Source organism: Rutilus rutilus, assembly GCF_951802725.1.
Source record: "Rutilus rutilus genome assembly, chromosome: 1".
NCBI lineage: Eukaryota > Metazoa > Chordata > Actinopteri > Cypriniformes > Leuciscidae > Rutilus > Rutilus rutilus.
In genome coordinates this window covers 18,670,980-18,696,015 of record NC_140209.1, presented here as the reverse complement: position 1 = coordinate 18,696,015, position 25,036 = coordinate 18,670,980, and the positions used below count along the sequence as shown (strand labels likewise).

Genomic DNA, 25,036 nt, shown 5'->3' with positions numbered 1-25,036 from the left:
ATAAAGTCTGAAGTTAAAGGTTTATGAGAATGCAGTGTACCAGTCCTGATGCCTCAAGAGTCTCTGTTGTCTGAGGCTGTGTAAAGCACAGTGTTTCAGTTGAACAGATTCATAGATGCGGAAAAGCTAAAACAAATCATGCTACAGGCAGTTCAGATTTAACAAATTTAGAGGACAATTTGTAAATGTTTTAGAAGTAAAACTGAATGATTTTAAAGAAGTCTTTAAAATAATAATGCAGACCTTAAATGATAGAAGTGACACCACTTCTTTGTCTGATTTTAGCCTCCACCATAAAACAGGGCCGATGGCTCCGGCTACAGAAGTAACAGTACACTGAATGTACGATTGTGATCTAAATTCACCTACTATAATCTAAGCAGGTTGCTACCTTTAAGATGATTAATGAATTTAAGTGATTAAATACTGTTGTTATTAACTTGTCTCCCTGTGAGCACTATTAGGTCCGAATGGCTCTGATGACTCTTGAATGCGCCTTTTCCTAAACTCCAGAAAACAACAGATTATGTTGAAGAAAACGGTCACAGATTCTGTGATGGTAAAGAGCGGTAACCACGTGTGTACGAAGTGTTTACCCCAGAGACGGGTAAGACCCTCTGGCCAAAAGGGCAACCTAAGACAGGGGAATTCACGCCACAAACACTGGGCATTTCCTGATGGAGGTGTTTTTTTTTATGTGAGAAAGGTATTAGAGTTGAGCGGTGACTGTGAGGCCAGCAGCATCAGCAAATCATTGAGAGGCGAGATGAGCTGTAAGAAGTTACGGCCGTCTGACCCAGAAAATGTGAGTTCCTCTATATACCACTCACCAGAAACCGCGTTGATTGTATGGCTTGTTTTTCTGACAAGTGTCTGCAACTATGCCAGGGGACAACACCCTGAAGAAAAGACAATTATAGGTTAAGAGCTGATCTGAATGGGCATTCAGGAGCCAGCAGAGACCATTGAACTAATGGTTATCTGTTGTGGAGACAGTTTAAAAAAAAAAAAAAAAAAAGTTGTAATGTTAGTTGCCTGATGGGCAAGGAAAACACAGAGATTTGTGTTGATGCTGAACTAATGTGTCAGTTCTGACTCCTGTAGATCATTTAGACATGACAAGGGACCATTATAAGACATGGTGGTGGCTAAAGATGACTCAAGAGAATTTTCTGGAAAACAAAGGTTAGGTAAATTGAGTATTTAAACTAAAGATAACCTTAGAAAAGATCATAGAACGATTGAATATGACTATGATTATTTTAGTTACAGTCCTAGGAGGCTGTTGAAAAGATTATTTGCTTATAGTGAGAGAGAAAGAGACTGCTTGGGATGGTACTCTGTCTGTTCTTCTGTTATCAGTCAGCCAAAGAAAGCTGAAGCAAAGTAATAATTATGCACCAAAACAATCCAGCTGACTTTTCTAAAATCAGATGGATAATGAACAGACATGCTTTGAAACTGGTTAAGAGGCCATAAAAACATTAGATAAAAGATACAGGTTAAAATGTCATTTAAAATTTAAATCTTTTTAGAGAAAAGATATGAATAAGAAATATGAGCAGTTCATAGTCAGGGATGAGTGTGAGTGTTAATTCATGTTTTGTACAGTATGTGTTAGTTTAGGACAACTGTTCTGTCTGAATAGTGTGTATAAATTTGTCATTAACCTCTGGAAAGAGTGTTTTAGCATTATAGATGGGTTAAGGTAAATGACAAATTTGAAAGTAAGCTGAGGATTGTGAGTCAATCTGATGAGAAGGCAACACAGAACAGGATGAGCTTTAAGTTGATTGATCATCGAGCTCTGTCTGTTAATTATTATTTTGGTCATTCATGATGTGCAGTAGATTCGAATTACTTTCTGGACAGGTTTAAGTATTGATAAATTAGAATTGTGAAGTCGTAGATAGCCGTCAGTCATGTGTTGAGAAAAAGTTATAGATTTGACAGCAACAAAACACGTAGGCTAAGTAAATATCAGATTATCCAGAGAGCCCTTAACAGTTATGTATGACAGTTGCTTAAGAGACCAAACAATAGGCCTGAAAAGCAAGAAACGCTGTGAAACTAGGGGCCGTTGCCTTAAAACAATTTGATAAGAAGATGAAATTGTGGCTTTAAGTAATATTTTTATTTCAGAGGCAGAGAAAGATGTCTAAAAGAAATTTGGCTTAAGGACAACGTTTGGGTTAGCAAACTTTATCCAAACAAATGTTACCAAATAAATATTAACAAATATTGCAGGTTTTTCTATAGCTCAAACAGTAGAGCGTTAGCGCTTGTAACGCCAACGTCATGGGTTCAATTTCCGAGGGAAAGCAAGAATTGATAAGAATGTAAATGTGTACCTTGAAATGTAAGTCGCTTTGGATAAAAGCGTCTGATAAAAGTAAGAGAATTTTATTATGTTAAATTTATGCACGAGATGGGTGTTGTGTATCAAGAGGAGGATGAATATGCTCATGGCGGGAACAAGAGAACGCACAGTAAAACAAGTGGTCAGATGAGTCTTTGAACTTTTTAGTATGGATAATTTGTATTCAGGCCACAAACAAAGACATTTCGGCCTCACAGGTGGGAAAACAGTAAATCCAGGGGGGGATGGCTAAACCCATTGTCTTCACAGCAGGCTGAGAGGTTATCTAGCTTTGACCTCATCGGTATATGAGGACAGTAAAAGTCCAGGAGGGGTTTATTTGAAGAACTTTATTTGTATTAACCAGCTAGATCTGGTTTACTAAGGGGTTCACATTTGCTGAAAGCCATCGCACAGGTGGGAAGATAAATGTTGGGAGGACATTGGGTTTAATTGTGTGTATTGTTTGTATTTTAAGTGTGCTAATAACAAGGATTGTTTTGACAGGAAACGCCGGAGCAGATGTGGCAGCACAGCAGACAAAAGAAAACTATGTGACAATAACCTCAACATTTGTTTTTCTTTACAGAAGATGCAGACTTTTGCGCATGGCATGAGCAAAGTGAAGAAACAGTGCCTAACCCTGTGTAATGCCTAACTTAAAATTTTCATTTTGCAGGATGTCAGGATGGATTGAACCAAACAGAACTGATTCTGTATTGTTTTGTTAACATGAACAACATGGGTTGAATGTTTTTTCAGGGGAACAAGGACCCTGAGTGCTATTCAATGAGCAAGAAATTATCCGGTGATATGTTTCAGGTTGAAAATTTCACAGGTCACACCAAAGGGACGACAAGACACGCGCTCACTAACAAAATCACTTAAGGCCTCCATTCGCAGGTGACAGCAGACAGTAAATGACTCATTCCAGTGGGGGTGCGATCGTGATCTAAGGGAAAATCTTGTAAGGATTTGAAAATGATTGAAGGATGTTAGACCTGGGTCCAAGCATCTGACCTAAACTATACCAACCAACATCAACAACCTCACACGCCAGCGCAAAGAATAAAGTAGGGGATCAATGATATGTGCTAGAAACATATCTCCCCTGCCAACGTTAAAAAAAAAAAAAAAAAAAAAAAAAAAATCCTCTCTACGGCATGCAAAGTGTCATATTGGTGAAGATGGAACGTCCATGAGGCAACGAGATGATCAACATATCTGGAGAAAATGTTGACCAATTAATGGTTGAAGAAAAGTTTTGCGATTTTATTTGATTGAATCAAATTAGGGCTTAGTATTGATATACATGAAGGGTATAACTGTTCTTGAATTAAGACTTGAATTAATTCTATTCTTAAAGATTTAATAGTATAATGGGTTTGATTAGAAAACAAGAGTGAATTTTTCTATGTTGTTTATCAGAGAATGATAAAGAGGAGGAATTGTTGTGGGAAAATTCATCTTTTCTTTGTATTTTATTTTCAACGATTTAACAAACGAATGCCATGCGTTCTTTGGCTGTATTTTGAGTTTCTTTTATGATATTGATACAGCTGCAGGGTGTGTGTGTGTGAGATTTCAGAGATAAGGAGATTCCCGTGCTGGGGAGGGGTCAAGGGGGGTCCCTTTTGTTCCTTGTGCTGTGAAGGGTGACAAGAGATAACACTATAAAAATGCTGGCCAACCTCTGCTCTGGGTCTCACTCCGCCTGCAGCTGGACTGTGGATGGACTGGGAACATTCTTGCAAGAATAAATATCTTTTAAGGACAATTTGAATCCTGATGTCTCTTATGCCTGATGCTATTTTGTTAGTTACTTGTTTTTGCCTCAACAAGTTGATTTAGCCTATACGTGTATTTTGGGACTCGACTGAAGTATGAAGCCTTCTTTATATTAATAGTTTTTTAGGCTATTTTTATAGGCTATGTAGCCTATATATTATTTTATTATACATGGCTACTTATTTTTCATTCTTGTTGTTCTGCATTCATTTAAGGATTTATCATAGCCTACAGTAAGGGAAAGTAAAATAGGCTACACATAGCCTACATGTTAATAGTGTTTATCATGTAAATGTTGTATTTTATTTACAGGTCTTTTACACTATTGCTGAATAGGCTAATATTAAAATGCGTTTTTTTTTAAGTTTTTGCTGTGTACTGTTTCTCTTTCCTTCAGTGATTCTGCTTGTTAACAACAACAGGTGTTCATCACTCAATTGATCACTTAATTGTCTCATTAACTTTTAACACTGCTTCAGTGTTACTTTAACACCATGTAGAGTGGGACCATATGTGCTCTGAGCAGTGTTAATTTAACACTGGGGAATTTAGCATATATGCTTTGGGACACTTATTCGTTTTTTCCCCAGAGCTGTCTCTTTATTAAACTCTAACCCTCATTGATCCCACTCCCCTTATATACTGATTGACTCTCCTCTCCCTCCTCACACCTGCCTCCATTTTGTTATTTGCAATACTATAATGTTCATTTGCACTGCTGACTGTTATTACAGTAACAACTGTTTACATATGCATCTTGCACTACTACCTTGACTGGAATATGCTCATTTGCACTGCCGACTGTTTATTTACAGTACCGACTGTTATATATACATTGCAATATCGTACCTTAACTGTAATATGCAATTACTTTCCACTGCACTCACTCGGATAGCTTCTGTCCAAACTTTATTTGCACTACTTTAAATCCATTGTTATACTGCTCATTAGCCTAACTTATACATATATCTATTTGTAAAATTCTGTTTATAGTAATATCCATCTGTATATTATGCTCACATTCTGTTTATAGTAACAGCCATCTGTATATATATTCATAGTACATATCTATCTGTAAAATTATGTTTATAGTAACAGCCATCTGTATATTATATTCAGTACATATCTATCTGTAAACATTCTGTTTATAGTAATAGCCATCTGTATATTATTATATTCAGTACATATCTAGCTGTAAATTCTGTTCACAGTAATAGTTATCTGTATATTATATTCATAGGACAATCTATCTGTAAATTTTTGTTTATAATAGTATTCAACTCTATATTTATTCAGTACATATCCATGTTCTGCACTTATGAACCACTGTATATCCTGCACTTGCTGCTATTGCACTTCTGGTTAGACCTAAACTGCATTTCGTTGCCTTGTACCTGTACTTGTGTAATGACAATAAAGTTGAATCTAATCTAATCTAATCTAATCTCACACACTGTTTAGGAAGGATAGTGTGGACATTGAGGCTACGTCTACATTAATCCGGATACATTTGAAAACGACGTTTTCGTTTATAAACGCTCTCCGTCCACACTAGCGTTTTCAGGCGTTTTCGGACGTTTCAGTGTGGATGAGAAACTTTTGAAAAACGCCTGAAAACGCTAAATTCACCTTTACTGCGCATGCGTAAAACCCCACAAAAGATCACTGATATGATTCAGATGGAAAAATAAATAATGAAGCTATCGCGCAATTCTTCTGACAGGATAATTTTATTTAGTAAAATATCTCACCATTCACTGATGCGGTCCAGGTCGCACGCAGTCACATGTTTGGTCTAAAACTGCTCTCATGTATTTCTGCAGGACAGCAAATGTGAGTAAATTCTGTCATCTTTGCAGGACTGTGATATGAAGAGTGCGCAATGTAGAATATTTTTAGCAGTGTGAAAGTGAATAGCACATAACAGGCACAATACTGATATAAACATGAATATCTATTGGTACAATATGCGTCACATGACTAAATTTAAGTCATCGTTTTTAAATACCACTGGTTTCACGGTCCACACTACAACGTGAAAACGGCGTTTTCAAATGTATCCACTTTGGAGTGCGTTTTCAAAAAAGCTTTGTTTTTATTAATAAAAACGCTGTCTCAGTGTGGACGGAAGGCCAAAACGGAGAGAAAAATATACGTTTTCAAACGAAAACGTATTAGTGTGGACATGGCCTGAGATGCAGGCGAGGCTGTGTTTATGTTCACTTTTTGTGCTCATCCCTCGCTAATGTTGCACGAGTGTCCACTACTGCTGAACAATGAAATGAGTTTGAATGAAAGCCCTTGATCACTTGGAATCCAATATGGAGTTGATTATAAATTATACATTTGTTTTACACACCATTATATAGGCCTGTATGTATGCTTGGGCTGTTGGAGAAAAAAAATAAAAAGAATAATATATATATATACAGTGAGGAAAATAAGTATTTGAACACCCTGCCATTTTGCAAGTTCTCCCACTTAGAAATCATGGAGGGGTCTGAAATTGTCATCGTAGGTGCATGTCCACTGTGAGAGACATAATCTAAAAAAAAAAATCCAGAAATCACAATGTATGATTTTTTAACTATTTATTTGTATGATACAGCTGCAAATAAGTATTTGAACACCTGAGAAAATCAATGTTAATATTTGGTACAGTAGCCTTTGTTTGTAATTACAGAGGTCAAATGTTTCCTGTAGTTTTTCACCAGGTTTGCACACACTGCAGGAGGGATTTTGGCCCACTCCTCCACACAGATCTTCTCTAGATCAGTCAGGTTTCTGGGCTGTCGCTGAGAAACACGGAGTTTGAGCTCCCTCCAAAGATTCTCTATTGGGTTTAGGTCTGGAGACTGGCTAGGCCACGCCAGAACCTTGATATGCTTCTTACAGAGCCACTCCTTGGTTATCCTGGCTGTGTGCTTCGGGTCATTGTCATGTTGGAAGACCCAGCCTCCACCCATCTTCAATGCTCTAACTGAGGGAAGGAGGTTGTTCCCCAAAATCTCGCAATACATGGCCCCGGTCATCCTCTCCTTAATACAGTGCAGTCGCCCTGTCCCATGTGCAGAAAAACACCCCCAAAGCATGATGCTACCACCCCCATGCTTCACAGTAGGGATGGTGTTCTTGGGATGGTACTCATCATTCTTCTTCCTCCAAACATGTTTAACCCTCAGAGAGTCTTCGTTTAGCAGTCACACTCAGTGCCTTCCCGGTCAGAAGTGACCGGACACCTAAAAATGAAACTTCCTCCATCCCAGTAAAAACCAATGCAATTTATTTTTGTTCTATAATATTTATTCTTTTTAATTTAGTATTTTGAGACAATTTGATTGAACTTATTAATATTTATGCAATATTTATAGTCCATTTTTTGCCATTGAAAATAATGTTTTTTTTTTTAATTATTATTATTTTTTATTTTATTTTTCTATGCGGTATTTTCAGTTAAAATAGAGACTAGGCTTTCAGAAAAAAAATAAAAATAAAAAAAATAAATCAATTTATTAAACATAAAATTAAATAAATCATGTTATTGCATGGGTTTACCACTAGATGCCTGTAATAGCTCTAAATGGAGATGCTTGTGAATTCTAGTTGTTTTTGGACCAAATTACTTACTTTTAAGATGTGGATTGATTGTATTTTTTTTTTTAATTGTCAAATAATACTTTTTGCCAAGGTTTATAACATTTTATTAATTATTATTTTAATAATTTTAATAATTATTATATTAATTATATATATATTTTAATTATAATTATTAATTATGTTATGTTTTTCACTCTTGATGTTTTAGAGTTTCACCCCTTCATTGCTGAGCACTTTTTTTCTGCATCGTGGCCGATTTGTAGAGAATTTTTGTGTTTTTGTCAATTTCCCATTCATTTCCTATGGGGGTCATTTTTGACCGAAGACCATGAGTGTGACTATTTTTTTTACGACCACTTAGCATTCTCGGATCATGACCTCAATTTTTTTCTGTGTTCACATACCTAATGCCAGAAAAGTCACCAAGTTTCGTAACATTCCAATGAAGCTGTGATTTTTAAAAATTCAAAACAGATTTTTTGTAATCTGAATTTATTGGTGTGTACGTGTATAAAAGTGTGTTTCTATGTGTGTGTGTGTGGGTGGGTGTGAATTTTTTGCACTCTTGATGTTGTAGAGTGTCACCCCTTTACTGCGGTGTACTTTTTTTTAGAATCGTGGCCGATTTGTAGATTGTACAGACAAAAATTCAGAGAATTTTTGTGTTTTTGTAAATTTCCCATTCATTTCCTATGGGTCGGTCATTTTTGACCGAAGGCACTGAGTGTGACTATTTTTTTTACGACCACTTAGCATGCTCGGATCATGACCTCAATTTTTTTTTGCATACATATACCTAATGCCATAAAAGTCACCAAGTATCATAACCTTCCGATGAAGCTGTGATTTTTTAAAATTCAAAACAGAATTTTTTTCGGTCAGAAGTGACCGAAGACTCTCTGAGGGTTAATGGAATTATGACCAAAAAGTTCTATATTGGTCTCATCTGACCACATGACTTTCTCCCATGACTCCTCTGGATCATCCAAATGGTCATTGGCAAACTTAAGACGGGCCTTGACATGTGCTGGTTTAAGCAGGGGAACCTTCCGTGCCATGCATGATTTCAAACCATGACGTCTTAGTGTATTACCAACAGTAACCTGGGAAACGGTGGTCCCAGCTCTTTTCAGGTCATTGACCAGCTCCTCCCGTGTAGTTCTGGGCTGATTTCTCACCTTTCTTAGGATCATTGAGACCCCACGAGGTGAGATCTTGCATGGAGCCCCAGTCCGAGGGAGATTGACAGTCATGTTTAGCTTCTTCCATTTTCTAATGATTGCTCCAACAGTGGACCTTTTTTCACCAAGCTGCTTGGCAATTTCCCCGTAGCCCTTTCCAGCCTTGTGGAGGTGTACAATTTTGTCTCTAGTGTCTTTGGACAGCTCTTTGGTCTTGGCCATGTTAGTAGTTGGATTCTTACTGATTGTATGGGGTGGACAGGTGTCTTTATGCAGCTAACGACCTCAAACAGGTGCATCTAATTTAGGATAATAAATGGAGTGGAGGTGGACATTTTAAAGGCAGACTAACAGGTCTTTGAGGGTCAGAATTCTAGCTGATTGACAGGTGTTCAAATACTTATTTGCAGCTGTATCATATAAATAAATAGTTAAAAAATCATACATTGTGATTTCTGGATTTTTTTTTTTAGATTATGTCTCTCACAGTGGACATGCACCTACGATGTCAATTTCAGACCCCTCCATGATTTCCAAGTGGGAGAACTTGCAAAATAGCAGGGTGTTCAAATACTTATTTTCCTCACTATATATATATATATATATGAAGAGTTTGGTTCCAAAACGCGATAAATCCATTTTGATTAATTTACTAATTTATCAATTAATTTAAATTGAATTTAATTTAAATTAAATTGATTAATTTAATTAATTTATTAATTTTGATAAGTTTGTTTCAAACTTTCACATAGCATCTTTAGGTTATAATAACAAAAAAAAATTCAAATCCAGATTTTGATTTTCAAAGATTTATTATAAAAACTGATAATTTTTTCCCCAAAATGCAATAAATTCATGACACTTTTTTTTTTTCAAAATGCAATTAATCCATTGAATCAATATAAAAGTTATTTTTCATATTGAAACTGTTGAAAATACACAACAAAATAAGTTGATCCACATATGACAGCCTCTGAACTCTGGACTAAAAATACATTCAATCAGCCATCACTGGGAAATACCTCCTGAACTTTTTTGACGGCGATCATCTGTAAAATGGCTTGGTCCTGCTCGGTTTTCGTTGACTTTGAGTAAAACAACTGAAAGTTTTTCAAAAGATCCCATGGGGTCAACGTGTCAGCGTGACTGAAGTTTGATGCTGTCGTGTGAGAACAAGCAACAGCCGGCATTTTTCCTCCTCCCGCGTGCCTCGTCTTCTTAATCTCCTCACGTAAATGATTAGATTTCGATGGCTTACATTTCTTCCCTACCACAGAAACCACCACAGGTTCATCAATGCCGTCAAAATTATAAAAAATGTTGTTTGATTGTTGATCAAAAAGTACAAAGTAGATAGGAAAAACTAGGATGCCCGGTGTATTCAGAGCGCCGCCGTTACTGTTTACAATGCGTGGAATGGTGCGCTGTGATTGGTTGAGCGGATTTATCGCATTCTGCAGAGAAAGGAGACTGGCGTTTGTCGCGGTTTGGAAAGAAAGGGAGAAAACATGACAGAATAACACGGCGGATATCGCATTTTACGTAAAATTTAAAATGGACTTTTCAATACCGACCCTATACAATACTGATTTTTGCAGGAACCAAACTCTTCATATATATATATATATATATATAAAAAAACAAACAAATCTAATATCATACTCTATAGCAGAGGTGCCCAATCCTGCTCCTGCCGATCGACTGTCCTGCCATCTCCAGCCCTAATCAAAAACTATATCACCTGATCATCTTTGTTTTACTAAACACTATTACAAAAGACACAAACTCACATAAAAAGCCAAGGGTCAAACTGCCCAACTAAATGAAACACTGATCACCATAATGAAAAGAAAACATTTCAAAATAATCACCAAAACATTTTCAATAAATCATCAACATCTAAACCTCTGTTAATCCTCAATAGGAACTTCTGTAGACGTCTGACAGTAATAAAGTAAATCTGGTTAGTAGTAAGTGAAGCTGGTAATGCTGTTTGTGGAGTTGTTTAATCCTCCTCTGCTGAGATCTTCACAGATTTAATGTCTTCTTTTCTCTTCAGTTGATTTCATCAGAGGATGTGTCTGGAAGTCAGTTGTCGTTGTTGTGTTTCTCCTTTTTCTTGTTCTTCTTGTTTATCTTTTCTTCTTGTCTTCTTCTTCTTCTTGTTTCTCTTTTCTTCTTTTCTTCTGCTTGTTAACAGCAGGTGTTCATCACTAATGCCCAATCATCACTTAATTAATCTCTTAATTATCTCATTAACTTTAACTCTGATTCAGAGTTACTTTAACACTTTTTAAATGAAATCTGGGGATTTTGCTGTGTGTGTTCTCATGTTGGATTTCTCTCTTTAGTTTGGTAAAATAAAGTTTAAGCTGCTAGGTTTGCTACACCTCACCTCTTCTTCTCCTCATCCTGGATATTATTATGATGCATCTCAACTAACATTCATCCTTTTCAGCTCAAGCTGATACAACAACACCAGTCACAGAGTCTCAGGATCATTTGACTACAAACACACAAGGTACATAATCACAGTGTTTTGTCTTTGTCTACAATTGTCCCCAATCTGCCCTGTCCATCTGTAGTTAAAATATAATGGTAATATTGTACAGTATGAATCATCTGAACAAACATTCATCCTTTACAGCTCCAGCTGGTTCAACAACAGCAGTGAATCCTTCTACACAAGGTACATGATGATGCTGATGCTTTTAAGACATTGATGATGTTATTCAAAGAACAGCTTTGTCTAACATAATTCTATAGAAAATATGAATGAATTTCCATATAGACACTCTACCACATAAATAATCAGTATGTTAGAGCTGAGTTGACTTTTTCCTTTTGTTTCTTGAAAGAAGAGCAATAAACAATAAATAAATCACAGGACATTAATCAAAAGTCAGAGGAAGATCAGATTCGTTTGAAATCTCATTCGGTGAGATTTTCTGCGTTTGTCTTTGTCTATAATTGTCCCCAATCATCCTTTTCAGCTCAAGCTGATATGACAACACCAGTCACAGACTCCCAGGATCATTGGAATACAAACACACAAGGTACATAATCACAGTGTTTTGTCTTTGTCTATAACTATCACACAATCTGCTCAAGTGCGAAATAAGATGTAAGTAGCTAACTAAACATTTCATATGCTCTTTTTGGTCATAATTGTTAAGACGAATTACAGAAATAATCAGGCAAACTAATAAACTTTTGTCTAATTAGGGACAAGGTTAATATGAATGTGTATTAAGAATTAATATTATATTAGTACATTTGTAGCCTTCAGCAAATTACAAAAAGCCCAGCTTTAGGAAGGGAAGAGACAGGGCAAGATAAGGAGACTGAGAGAAAAAGAAAGAGTGATGGATAAGAGGATATCCTATAATATGCATGTTAATAAGCAACTAGTTAATAGTGAGAATTAGATCCTAAACTTAAGTGTTACCGTTTTTAAATCATAAACTCATTGGGAGCTGAGCCCCGCTAAAATGAAAATCCTGTGTGAAGCTCGAGCATTATGTGATGATGATGTTGTGTATATGTGGCATTATGTGTTGAACTGAACTAACAGACGTGATCCACAGATCCAGGAGAAACTGAAGTCTGTGTGACTGCTGTATCATTATACAGAGGTACGACACACACATGCAGCACTGGCACACACACACACACACACACACACACACACACACATATATACGCACATACTGACCTCATTCAGCAACCTAACCTAAATTCATTCCTCTGTCATTTCATACACTTACACTGCACTGTCTCGTCGTTTCGTCCGTGTTGTTTGTCTGTGTGGGCGTAGTCAGTCTTCCAGCGGGAAAATTGCGATACCGGAAGCTAGGGCTGGGCGATTTAAATCGCGATATTGTTATGCGCATCTCGTCAGTAAAGCCGGTTCCTTGATTTAGTAGTAAATCACCATCACCTGCTTTCAGATGGAGCGGCATTTAGGGCTGAGGAGATAATTAAGTGATTAATTTAGTGATGATTGAGCATTATTGAAGACACCTGATGTTAACAAGCAGAATCACTGAGGAAGAAAATCACAAATTGTAAGTTACCATTAAGGTGATGGGAGTTTGCTTAAGTTGGGCTCTAGACCATTGTATGTTTACTTTAATAGTTACTGTTGTTTGTCTGCTGTTATTGATTTATAACAGTTAAATGAACAAAGTAAAATGTTATCTTATAGTGTTGGTTATGTTTTGACATAATCATACTGTGATCTGAATAGTGAAACATATTAAGGTAGTTTGGTTTAACTTGTTAGCAGCAGTTTTGTGATTCTTCAGCCTATAATTATCAGGACTTTACTTATTATTCAGAATATTTAATAAACATTGCTCTGATTCAAAAAGACGTTCAGACATCAATAATCAGCCTGTGAATCTCAACAATGGTGGTGACAATAATAAAGCATGTTGCAGTGGCTGCCACCAATCACAACTCATTAATGGCTCCCATCATGCATTGCGGTATGAATAAATTATGATCTGAATTGTCTATGTAATTTACTTTTCCTCATTGAATATTCTGCTCCTCACCATTGTTGAGATGCATAGACTGAATCTTGACATCTGTGTGTGCCTAAAAGAATGATTTTTTTTTTTAAACAAGTTTTAAGAAATCCTTTATATTATATCAAAAATTCTGGCCATTTATTCAGATTCACAGCTATGCTGTAATCAACAACATACATCAAAGTCAGAAAGAAGGATCTTAATGAGCTCAGTGATCAAGTTCAAATGATGATTGTCATGATATAACCAACAAAGATCACTTTTTTTTCTTTGTTCAACTGGCAGTTATAACTCAGATACAACCGTCAAACAAAATCTAAAGTACACATGAAAGGGTCAGAGACCAACTAAAGCAACTACCCATCACAATAATGGTAACTTACAATTTGCGATTTTCTCCTTCAGCGATTCTACTTGTTAACATCAGGTGTCTTCAATAATGCTCAATCATCACTAAATTAATCACTTAGTTATCTCATTAACGTAAACACTCTTGAGTGTGGACTCATACACTCCCAGGGGTGTTAATTTAACACTGGAGGTTTTGCTGTGTACAAAGAGCCGTAGTTAACTGACAAGCGGAGCCATATCGCATTAAATATCGCTGGCGATACGTCCGCGATATTGATGTGATTTGGCTCAGCTTGTCAGTTAACTACGGCTCTTTGTAGTAAATGCCGCTTCATCTGAAAGCAGGTGATGGCGATTTACTACTAATCAAGGAACCGGCATTACTGATGAGATGCGCATAACAATATCGCGATTTAAATTGCCCAGCCCTACCGGAAGCTGACGAAACCATTGTCTAGTGTGAATGGGTGTTCATGTGTGTATTCAAATGAAAAAAGTATGTGTTAAGTGTATTATGTGTGAATGAATTATGTGTATTATGTGTATAATATATTGGGAATGGATTATTATGGATAATCAAATAGATTAAGTATTTGTATGTGTATTAACTGTTGTAGGTTCCTGGAATTGGTGTGGCCCAAAAAGGGGCGGGGTTTGGCCTATTTAAGCCAAGGCTAAACCTGAAGTCAGGACTTGTTAACCAAGTCGGAAGCGAGAGTGCAACTGCGGTGCCTCAAGCAAAACAAACCTTTGTGTACTGTGGAAGAGTTTTTTCGTCTTTATTATTATTATTATTATTATTATTATTTATTTTTTTTAGGGTTTTTCTTTTATTTTTGTGTGCACCTGTATATATACTTCACTGTGGATTGTTTTCTTATTGGCACTGTAAATAAATTCCACCTTGCACAGAGACAGCGCTCATAAAGATAATAAATGATATTCGCTTAAGAATAAGAATAAGAATCTTTATTGTCAATGTATATCGAGTATACAATGAAATTGCAATGCTCTACGGCCAGTGCATAATAAATATAACAATTGTTAAAACAATATATAATAAATATATAAAAATATAAGAAGACAGAATATAAGAATATATAAGACAGAGACTACAGCTCACTCCATATTGTCCACATGTGTTATAAATTTAGTGTCCTGATGGCCCAAGGATAAAAGCTATTTTTCAGTCTATTGGTCCTGCACTTAATGCACCTGTATCTTCTGCCAGAGGGCAGGAGGTTGAAACCTGTTGACCTGGGTGTGAGGAGTCGGCAGTAATAGCCTTAGCTCTTCTGAGACACCGCATGCTGGCGATATCTTCCAGTGAGGGTAGGCGACTGCCAGTGATGTATTGTGCCGTCCGTATGACCCTCTGCAGGTTTTTCCTATCCGCTATTTTACAGTTGGCATACCAGGCCGTAATACCATATGACAGAACACTCTCGATAGTGCTGCGGTAAAAGGCCACTAACAGTTTCTCTTCTAGTTGGTTTCTTCTAAGTATCCTTAGAAAATGGAGTCGTTGCCTAGCCTTTTTTACCACAGCAGAAGTGTTAGCAGACCAGGAGAGATCGTCGGTTATGTGTGTACCTAGAAATTTATAAGATGAAACACGCTGAACACAATCCCCATTGATGATCAGTGGATCTGGTTCCCCCTTGTTTTTCCTGAAGTCTATAACCATTTCTTTGGTTTTACTGGTGTTAAGCAGTAGGTTATGTTCAGAGCACCAGTCAACCAACATGTTTACCTCGTCCCTGTATGCAGACTCGTCCCCTCCGCTGATGAGACCGATGAGCGTAGTATCATCGGCAAATTTAATGATGGTATTTGAGGAGTGTATAGATGTACAGTCAAACGTATGCAGAGAATACAGGATAGGGCTCAGCACACAGCCCTGGGGAGAGCCTGTGCTGAGAGACAGGGTAGAGGAGCAGGTGGTGCCTACCTTAACCGTTTGAGGGCGGTCAGTCAAGAAGTTCTTAATCCAGGCACAAATGGAAGGGGGGATAGCGATGGTGGTCAGCTTATCCACTAGGATATCAGGAACAATGGTGTTAAATGCCGAGCTGTAATCTATAAACAGCATCCTGACATAACTCCTTGGCTGCTCCAGGTGGCTAAGTGCTGTATGTAGAGCTGTATTGATGGCATCCTCCGTCGATCTGTTTTCTGTATATGCAAACTGATATGGATCTAAGTTTGGGGGAAGCCAGGACTTGATGTGCTGCAAAATGAGCCTCTCAAAGCATTTCATAACAACTGATGTTAAAGCGATAGGTCTATAGTCATTTAGACACTTTGGAACCGAGGACTTTGGAACAGGTATGATGGTAGATGACTTCAGGCACTGAGGGATGGTAGCCTGGGACAGTGAGAGGTTGAACAGCCTAGTCAAAACTCCCACTAGCTGGTCGGCACAGGCAAAAAGTACTTTACCAAGTACCCCATCCGGACCAGCTGCTTTATTTGAGTTCACAGTCTTCAACACCTGCCTCACCTGATGCTCCTGGAGTGTCAGTGTGCTGTGACTGAAGGTCTGTGGTGATTGCGCTGCTGTGTGTGGTACCTCACTCTCGAAGCGGGAAAAGAAAATATTCAATTCCTCAGCCAGTGATACATCGGTGATGGTAGCGACAGGTGAGGGGCCTTTGTAGTTGGTTATGCTCTGTAGCCCCTGCCACACCATCCTTGAGTTGTTATTGACGAGATGTTCTTCCACTTTCCTTTTGTAGGCCGTCTTAGCAGCTTTAATGCCTCTCCGCAGTTCTGCCCTCGCCAACCTGTACTGATCTTTATCACCCGACTTGAAAGCATAGTTACGGTTTCTCAGGAGTGTCCGGACGTTCGAAGTCATCCAAGGTTTTTGGTTAGGATAAATCCGGATGCGCTTCTCCTCTGTGACATTATCAGTACAGCTTTTTATGTAGAACAGTACAGTCTCTGTGCGCTCCTGTAGATCGAGTTGCTCAAATATGCTCCACTCTGTACGCTCAAAGCAATCTTGGAGCTGAGAGAGTGCTCCATCAGGCCAGGTTTGAACATTCTTTATGGCAGGTTTTGATATCCTCCTGAGGGGGGTGTATGCAGGGACCAGGAACAGTGAAAGATGGTCCGACATGCCCAAATGTGGGAGGGGTACTGTCCTGAAGGCTTGCTTCAAGTTAGAATAGACTTGATCTAGTATGTTATTCCCCCTGGTTGAGCACCGTACATACTGTACAAAGTTAGGAAGCACAGACTTGAGGCAGGCTTGATTGAAGTCCCCTGCCACAATAAAAGCTCCCTCTGGATGAGCCTGCATTTGTTTATTTATAATGATATATAGCTGAGAGAGCGCTGTGCTAACATTAGCATTAGGTGGAATGTACACGGCAGCTATAATCACTGTTGTGAGCTCTCTGGGCATGTAAAAAGGTCTACATTGTACAGTCATTACTTCTAAATCCGGTGTGCACTGTGTATGTATGACCCTGCTACTAGTACACCAATCCAAATGAACATAGATACAAAGCCCCCCTCCTTTGCTCTTACCGGAGCTTATTGTCCTGTCAAATCGGTGCATGCAGCGGCTGGTTAGCTGAACGGCCGAGTCCGGGATAAGCGGGTGAAGCCAGGTTTCCGTGACAATCATCACACTGCAGTTCCTGATATTTTGGTTGTTTGCCGTTAGTAACTCCAGTTCGTCAGTTTTATTGACGATAGACCTGGCGTTTGTAAGGAAGATGCTTGGCAGCGAGGGTTTGTAGGGCTGTTTCCTTAGTCGAACTAATAGACCGCCCCTGCAGCCTCGCTTCTGCCTCCGCTCTCTGCGCCGCCTCCGCCGTCTCACAGACCCGACAACAATCCAGGGTGAGCCCGGCGTTCTCGCTATACCCAGCGGAATGTTGTGACGCCGCTGGAACTCCAATGTAATATCAACCCGAGATGAGAATCCCACTTTTCTCAGCATGGCTAGTGTGTAGGAATGTTTTATCTCTCTCATATTCCCTCTTACACACATTAACAACCATAGCATTACAAATACAAAACACTGAAACCGAGAGCTCAAAGCCGCTGCGTCTGTGCGCGCCGCCATTTTTCATATATTTGATATATTGTATTAAATACTGATTCAGGCAAATTATCAGTGCTGGTACTACTCGACCTCAGTGCTGCATTTGACACTGTCGATCATAACATACTTCTTGACAGGCTGGAAAACTGGGTGGGGCTTTCTGGGATAGTCCTAAAATGGTTCAGGTCATACTTAGATGGGAGAGGTTATTATGTGAGTATAGGAGACCATAAGTCTGAGTGGACATCCATGACATGCGGAGTCCCTCAAGGCTCAATTCTTGCGCCACTCCTGTTCAACCTGTATATGCTCCCAATGAGCCAAATAATGAGAAAGAACCAAATTGCTTACCACAGCTATGCAGACGACACACAGCTGTACTTAGCCCTATCGCCTAACGATTACAGCCCCATTGACTCCCTGTGCCAATGCATTGATGAAGTCAACAGTTGGATGTGTCAAAACTTTCTTCAGTTAAACAAAGACAAAACTGAAGTCATTGCGTTTGGAAACAAAGATGAAGTTCTCAAGGTGAACGCATACCTTCACTCTAGGGGTCAAACAACTAAACATCAAGTCAGGAATCTTGGTGTGTCACTAGAGTCAGACCTTAGTTTCAGTAGTCATGTCAAAGCTATAACTAAATCAGCATACTATCATCTGAAAAATATTGCAAGAATTAGATGCTTTGTTTCCAGACAAGACTTAGATAAACTTGTGCATGCTTTCATCACCAGCAGGGTGGATTATTGTAACGGACTCCTCACTGGCCTTCCCAAAAAGACCATAAGACAGTTGCAGCTCATACAGAACGCTGCCGCCAGGATTCTGAGCAGAACCAGAAAATATGAACACATCACACCAGTCCTCAGGTCTTTACACTGGCTCCCAGTTAGATTTAGGATTGATTTTAAAGTATTATTACTGGCATATAAATCATTCAATGGTCTAGGACCTCAATACATTGCAGATATGCTCACTGAATATAAACCCAACAGATCACTCAGATCATTAGGATCATATCAGCTAGAAATACCAAGGGTTCACTTTAAACATGGCGAGTCTGCTTTTAGCTATTATGCCAGCCGCAGCTGGAACCAGCTTCCAGAGGAGATCAGATGTGCTCCTATAGTCAGATTCAAATCCAGACTCAAAACACATCTGTTTAGCTGTGCATTTAATGAATGAGCACTGTGCCAATGTTCGTCCGACTGTTTGTACTGTATTTTATTTTATTTTTCTAAACTGTTTTAATTATTCTTATTTCTTTTTATTATTTTAATTTCTTCTATGTAAAGCACTTTGATTTGCCATTGTGTATGAAATGTGCTATATAAATAAACTTGCCTTGCCTTGCCTTGCACGAAGTGCTTCTGCGAGTGCGCCATCCTTTCTACATCCTTACACGGACTCACATTTTTCCCCGAAGGCGAGCTGGTGGGCTTGTCTTCATCACAGACACGTTAATTTATACTGACAGCTTTATAATATGAATCTATCAGTCAGTCTGTAAAAGCTTCATCAATAACTGTTGATAGTTGAATACCCTTGACTTCAGTCATGTACAGTTTCTCTTCTTCCTCTCATGTTTCCTGCAGTGATTGTGATTATTGTTGAGATGGCAGTGTTTGCTGCTCCTACTGTGATTCTTCTTCAGATCATCTGTGCAAGAAGAGCTGGTGAGTTTTGAGCCGCACACAATCTGATGATTCACACTCATCTGATCTGGAACAATCTGCAATCATGATAAAAACACATACGAGAGGTCAGTCAATGCTTTTATTTTGCAGGGAGGAAGGACTCGAAGCACCCAGAGGAAATAGAGATGCCGACAATATTAGAATAAAATACTGATGAGTTTAGAGCAAATCTGCAACAATATTTACAATAGCAAAAACTTACAGAGGATTGTTTATCGTTTTATTTTCTTCTTCTCAGAAAACAGAGAAAAAACTGTGATCACCCTGAAGAAATAGTGACACCAAGTTTAGATCAAATTTTCTTGTGCTTCATATGTAAACTGCTTTAAATATAATATTAAATACAGTAATGGACAGATTCAGACTGAATAATCCTCTCTGTTCTGTGTGATGGAGCTGATTTGGTGATTCTTGTATCTTGTCTGTTCATTCCTTTTTTTAGCTTTTTTTTTTTTATGATTAATGGAAATTTTCTTAATAAAACCTCTGCAATTGTGTATAATTTGTCTCCTTTCCTGAGATGTTTGTTACAAATATGGTGATTCCCCCTCATGAGCTCGTAATGTATTGTAATATAGAATAGTAAGTGTGAGTATTAATGGACTACAGTGATGTAAAAGACCAAACTCGCAGGCAAGCAGATGGACTCAGAATAACGCACAAAGCTTAATGCTGAGCGATTCCCAGTGATAGACTGGCATAAAGATGGCTTGACGTTGGACATTCGCACATTTAGGGACCGTCTCTAGCATTTGAATAGAACGACTTACAGTCATAAAACCAACTGTAAAGTGTTCATGTAGCGTCAGGCATAATGCGCACCCTTTGGATTTTTGCTATTTATTCAAATAAATTTAAGTTTGCTATTGAAGTTAGAAACGTGTATGCCAATGTTGTATGCAACTTTAGAGACGGTCCCTAAATGTGCGAATGCCCAATGTCAAGCCAATTTTACATTTAGTCATTTAGCAGATGCTTTTATCCAAAGCGATTTACAGTTAAACTAACAATAGGACAACAATATGCAAGTGCTATGACAGTTTAAGCTAATGCAATACACGTAGGCATACTATATATATATATATATATATATATATATATATATATATATATATATATATATATATATATATATATGTATGTATGTATGTATATATATTATAGAGAGAGAGAGAGAGAGAATAGAATAGAATAGAATAGAATAGAATAGAATAGAATAGAATAGAATAGAATAGAATAGAATAGAAGAGAAAGTGTTAGTATACTACGCGCTTTTGCACCATCTGATGGTGAGGTCGACTAACAGCAGATGGAGAGTATGCTCGGTAATCTACTGCTTTTCCTGCAGTTCCTGGACGTCAATGTTGAATTTACTGTCGAATTTGAACCACTGAATTTGTGGAAGCGAATTTTGCAAAGCGAAATTAAATGGACCGAAAGTTGTCTGTTGAATATTATTGGTTGTATTTTTAAACAGTTTGAATATTTTGGAAGTGAAATATGAAAGGTGAATATGGATTATTGCATTTTTAATAATGAAAAGGTGTGAACCATGTTGAATTTCAGCCCATAAAAATACAAGCCCTAAAAATACAATGCATTAAAATGGTTAATGCAATGGTTAATGCAATGCCTATTTTTTTTCAAGTAGTGCAATTCAACAGGCTTTTTATTTCAAAAACATTTGACATTATTTTGCTTCCATACATCAAATGCCAACAAAGCATGACATCAAAATGACATCAGCAGAGGTCAAAATCTTGACATCAAATTGACATTGACACTTTGACGTCAATATGACTTTCATTTTTGACCTATTTCGTGACGTAATTTTGATGTCATATTGATGTTAAATTGACATCAAATTCAATTTATTACGTGTTTACCGAGGCGGTCAAAGCTGAAACAGTGTTAGTGCTGTGAAACCCATTTATGTAGGTGAATTTTACAGATACTGATGAATTTCATGTGTTCACCTTGATAATAAAACCTTAAGCATGATGTGTGTGTGTAATTATTTCTTTAGACAAGGACAGAAGATCAGACCAGCTTAAAAAAAGGTGGAAACCATCACAGAAATTCTAATGGTTTATATTAAAATATGAACCATTGGCTTTTACCATTTAAACCACTGCATAATTCTTTTTGTAGTTTGGGACATATTCCATTAGGATTTAATGCCCCCACCAATACAACCCAACACATATCAGTAAACCCACAGAGACCACTATAATTCCCATTACAACCAATAAAATTCCCATGAAAACCATTAAATCCAATAGAATTTCTGTAATGGTTTCTATAGTTTTTTTTTTTACCTTCACTTTTATAAGAAATACAGCCGCCAGGTTTCAAACCTGTCAACACTGGATTGGGCTGTCAAAGCAGTCAGGTGGTTCACTACAGGAGTGAACCAGTTTGTTTGCTTCAGAAGTCATTTTCACGTGACTAGTGACGTAATGATACAAGCTCCGAAGCAGTGGTTCATTGCAAGGACCATTCGAGTTTGAAGCTAGCTTCGGAGCGTCGGTGTCAGACGTAACATCACTACCCCCCTGGTGCCCGGGAGCGGAAAATACGCACTTGCAACTTTGGGGCGGCGGGCCTCCGGCCGCCGCGTCAGGAAGTCTCGCGTGATATCAGGTCTCGCGATGTAAACAATTGCTTTACGGCCAAAAGAAATCCCTCACGCTGTTCGAACCCGAATGAAGAAGACGTTTTAAAGAATGTCCCATCTGCTTTGATGTCGTTGATCTACTAGCCTCTAGGGGTGGTTAATCTGTCTGATTTCCCGATTCGATTCGATTACGATTATTGAAGTCCCGATTCGATTACAGTCGATTTTCGATTATTAACGATTCTCGATTATCGATTATTGATTTTCCAGTTCACAACAGTAAACGAAAATACACTACAAAGTGATTGCAGTATTAAAAAAAGTCAGCTGCTGAATTACTTAACTCTTTTATTGAGTAACAACTCAAAGCACTTTCTGTGTTGTGTAGTTATAACTTCAGAATTATTTGTATCTAGCTTATGTTCTGTAGAACACAGAAATGAATACATCACATTGTGTTGTGACTCATCAAGTTGAACTAAACAATAACAAATAAATGAAAGGCTTATTTCCTTTAGGAAGTAGATCAGAACCAACATACTGTAGAAATTGGACAATTTTCTTCTAGAAAGACAAGGTGTTCAGCTAAAGATATTACATAGCAGTCCCAAACTAGCTTTTGTTAATACAATGTTGGTATGAGCCACCACAGTATTTTACAAATATAAAAAATAACACAAAGTGAAAATAAAGTGGCATTTTGGCGTTAATATTGAAACGACAGTTACCATGGTGAATACACAATACTAACAAGAACTGTTAATGAAACATGGGGCTCCTGGTGAATAGAATGAAAATCATACCTGCATGCAAATCCTTCTCAACACACGACGTACCAGTAACGTGATTTATTGGTATTTTACTTTTATTTCATGACTGTTACGTCCCAAAAGGGCCCAGGGCATGATAAAGGAACACAACATAAAATAATTTAATCCCCGGATTAGTCAGCCGGATAATGTTTCTACGGTGCTGGTGCAAAAGGACACAAAGACAAAAAAATAAGGTTCAAATCATGAAAGATCCATGTGTTTATTCATAGCACCCACGTGCACAAATGAGAGAGAGACAAATACCGTACCCAGGGAGTAGGAACTTGAGCGGGGCTAAATTAAAGAAATAAACAAAACAAAACCCACAATAACTACTTTCCCCGTCCCCGCTAAACTACTACCACAAGAAAATAAAACAAGAGAGAGAGAGAAAAAAAAAAAAAAACACCATATCCTCTCAGTACGTAACAATGACTTACTAATTTACAACGTAACAACGTTGCATGCTCGTAGTTTCCTTTGCACTATACAGTGAAGCGATACACGGCGCGCCCCTCCGCATTTGCGCGAGCAATTGAAGAGTGTGCGCTACGAGTACAGTATAACGGCTGACAGGACAGGAACGTCCGTTTTTCTGTGGTGAAATACTTTTTATTTCAGCGTACACATACGTCACTGCCTGGTAGTTCCTATTGTGCTGGGTTTTCTGAAGTAGTTGTGATTCGCCTCTCATAACATAACATGCTCTAAATGCACGCAGAGTGGATTTTTTATTAAATTTTTTTATCGCGGCTTTGAACGATTACGTAATCGTGGCATCCAATTTTTTTTTTTTTTATAAAAAATCGATTTTTGAAAATGTAATAATCGATTCATACTCGTCCATAACATACTCGCGATTAATCAATAATCGATTTTTTTCACCACCCCTACTAGCCTCTGCTGTCTGTGAATCGCCAACGAGTTTTTACAACAGTGTTGTCAAATATCTATTCCGAAGCTGTGGGGGGAGCTCTAGAGAGAAACCTGCGAGCAAAAAGAGAGAATACAGCGAAGAAATCCAGAAGTTACTGAATGCAGCTTTAAGGTTTTCAACTCATTCATGTGTGCTGTTGTTAACTAACACTTATCTGCAAGAGGATTGAGTTAAATTTATGTTTTGTTAACTAATTTAAATTAATTACATTTTTTAGGAAAATATTTTTTTTAATGGACTCAAATGAAATAAGATCACAGTATAAATATGAAATGGCAATTGATCAATTTAAGATAGAATCAGTTAAATCAGTTTACAACATCATGACATCTTGACGTCAAATAAATGTTGAACTGACATCAAATACCAACAAACAAAGCATGACATCAAAATAACATCAAAATGACATCAGCAGAGGTCAAAATCTTGACATCAAATTGACATCGACACATTGACGTCAATATGACTTTCATTTTTTACCTATTTCGTGATGTAATTTTGACATCAATGTTTGATGTCACATTGATGTTAAATTGACATCAAATGCCCACTGGGTAGCCTACGAGACCGGTGCATCTCACAGGTGTCGCTCATCAGTAATCACGCCACCGGCCTCGCGCCGTTCTCCCTCAGCCTCGTCCTGCTCGCCACAGTAAACATAATGAATGGCGACTGTAGAACGCAAAAGCCGAATCCCGGACATTTTGGGCAATCTCAAATCCCGGGCAGACTCATCACGGAGACTCACGATAAAACGGCGTCTTTTAAGTTCCGAGTCAACTAGTAGTCTAGCCTAGTTAGTTGTTTAACTGCGCGCTCTTACTGGTAGGCGTGGCTTGGGAGTGTCCTCGTAGGGCAGCGAAGCAAGTGCATTCTGGGAGTTGTTGTCTTTCATCCACATGAGCCAAAAATAAATTTCCTTGCTTTTCTCAGTCTAGAAGGCTCCAAATTCAAAAATAATTTCACATTTCTACTACATAAATGACCCATTTTAAATACACATTCATCTTTCCAGAGGTGAAGTATCCCTTTAAACTGAGATTTTAAAGGATTTGTTATCCTGTGTCTCCCTCTATTGGACAACATTAGTAGTATGGCC

General features: G+C 38.0%; 1 protein-coding gene across 1 annotated transcript in view; it reads left to right on the top strand.

Moving 5' to 3' along the window:
- The window catches only part of LOC311292512 (uncharacterized protein), a 58,734-nt gene extending 38,496 nt beyond the window's left edge, over window positions 1-20,238 (top strand). The window contains exons 5-10 of the mRNA XM_084412224.1: window positions 11,384-11,446; window positions 11,573-11,614; window positions 11,919-11,981; window positions 12,513-12,560; window positions 19,470-19,550; window positions 19,662-20,238. Of these exons, the coding sequence (XP_084268350.1) occupies window positions 11,384-11,446; window positions 11,573-11,614; window positions 11,919-11,981; window positions 12,513-12,560; window positions 19,470-19,550; window positions 19,662-19,717 (353 nt within the window). The 3' untranslated portion in view covers window positions 19,718-20,238. The remainder of the gene's footprint in view (window positions 1-11,383; window positions 11,447-11,572; window positions 11,615-11,918; window positions 11,982-12,512; window positions 12,561-19,469; window positions 19,551-19,661) is intronic.
- The last annotated feature ends 4,798 nt before the right edge of the window (window positions 20,239-25,036 follow it).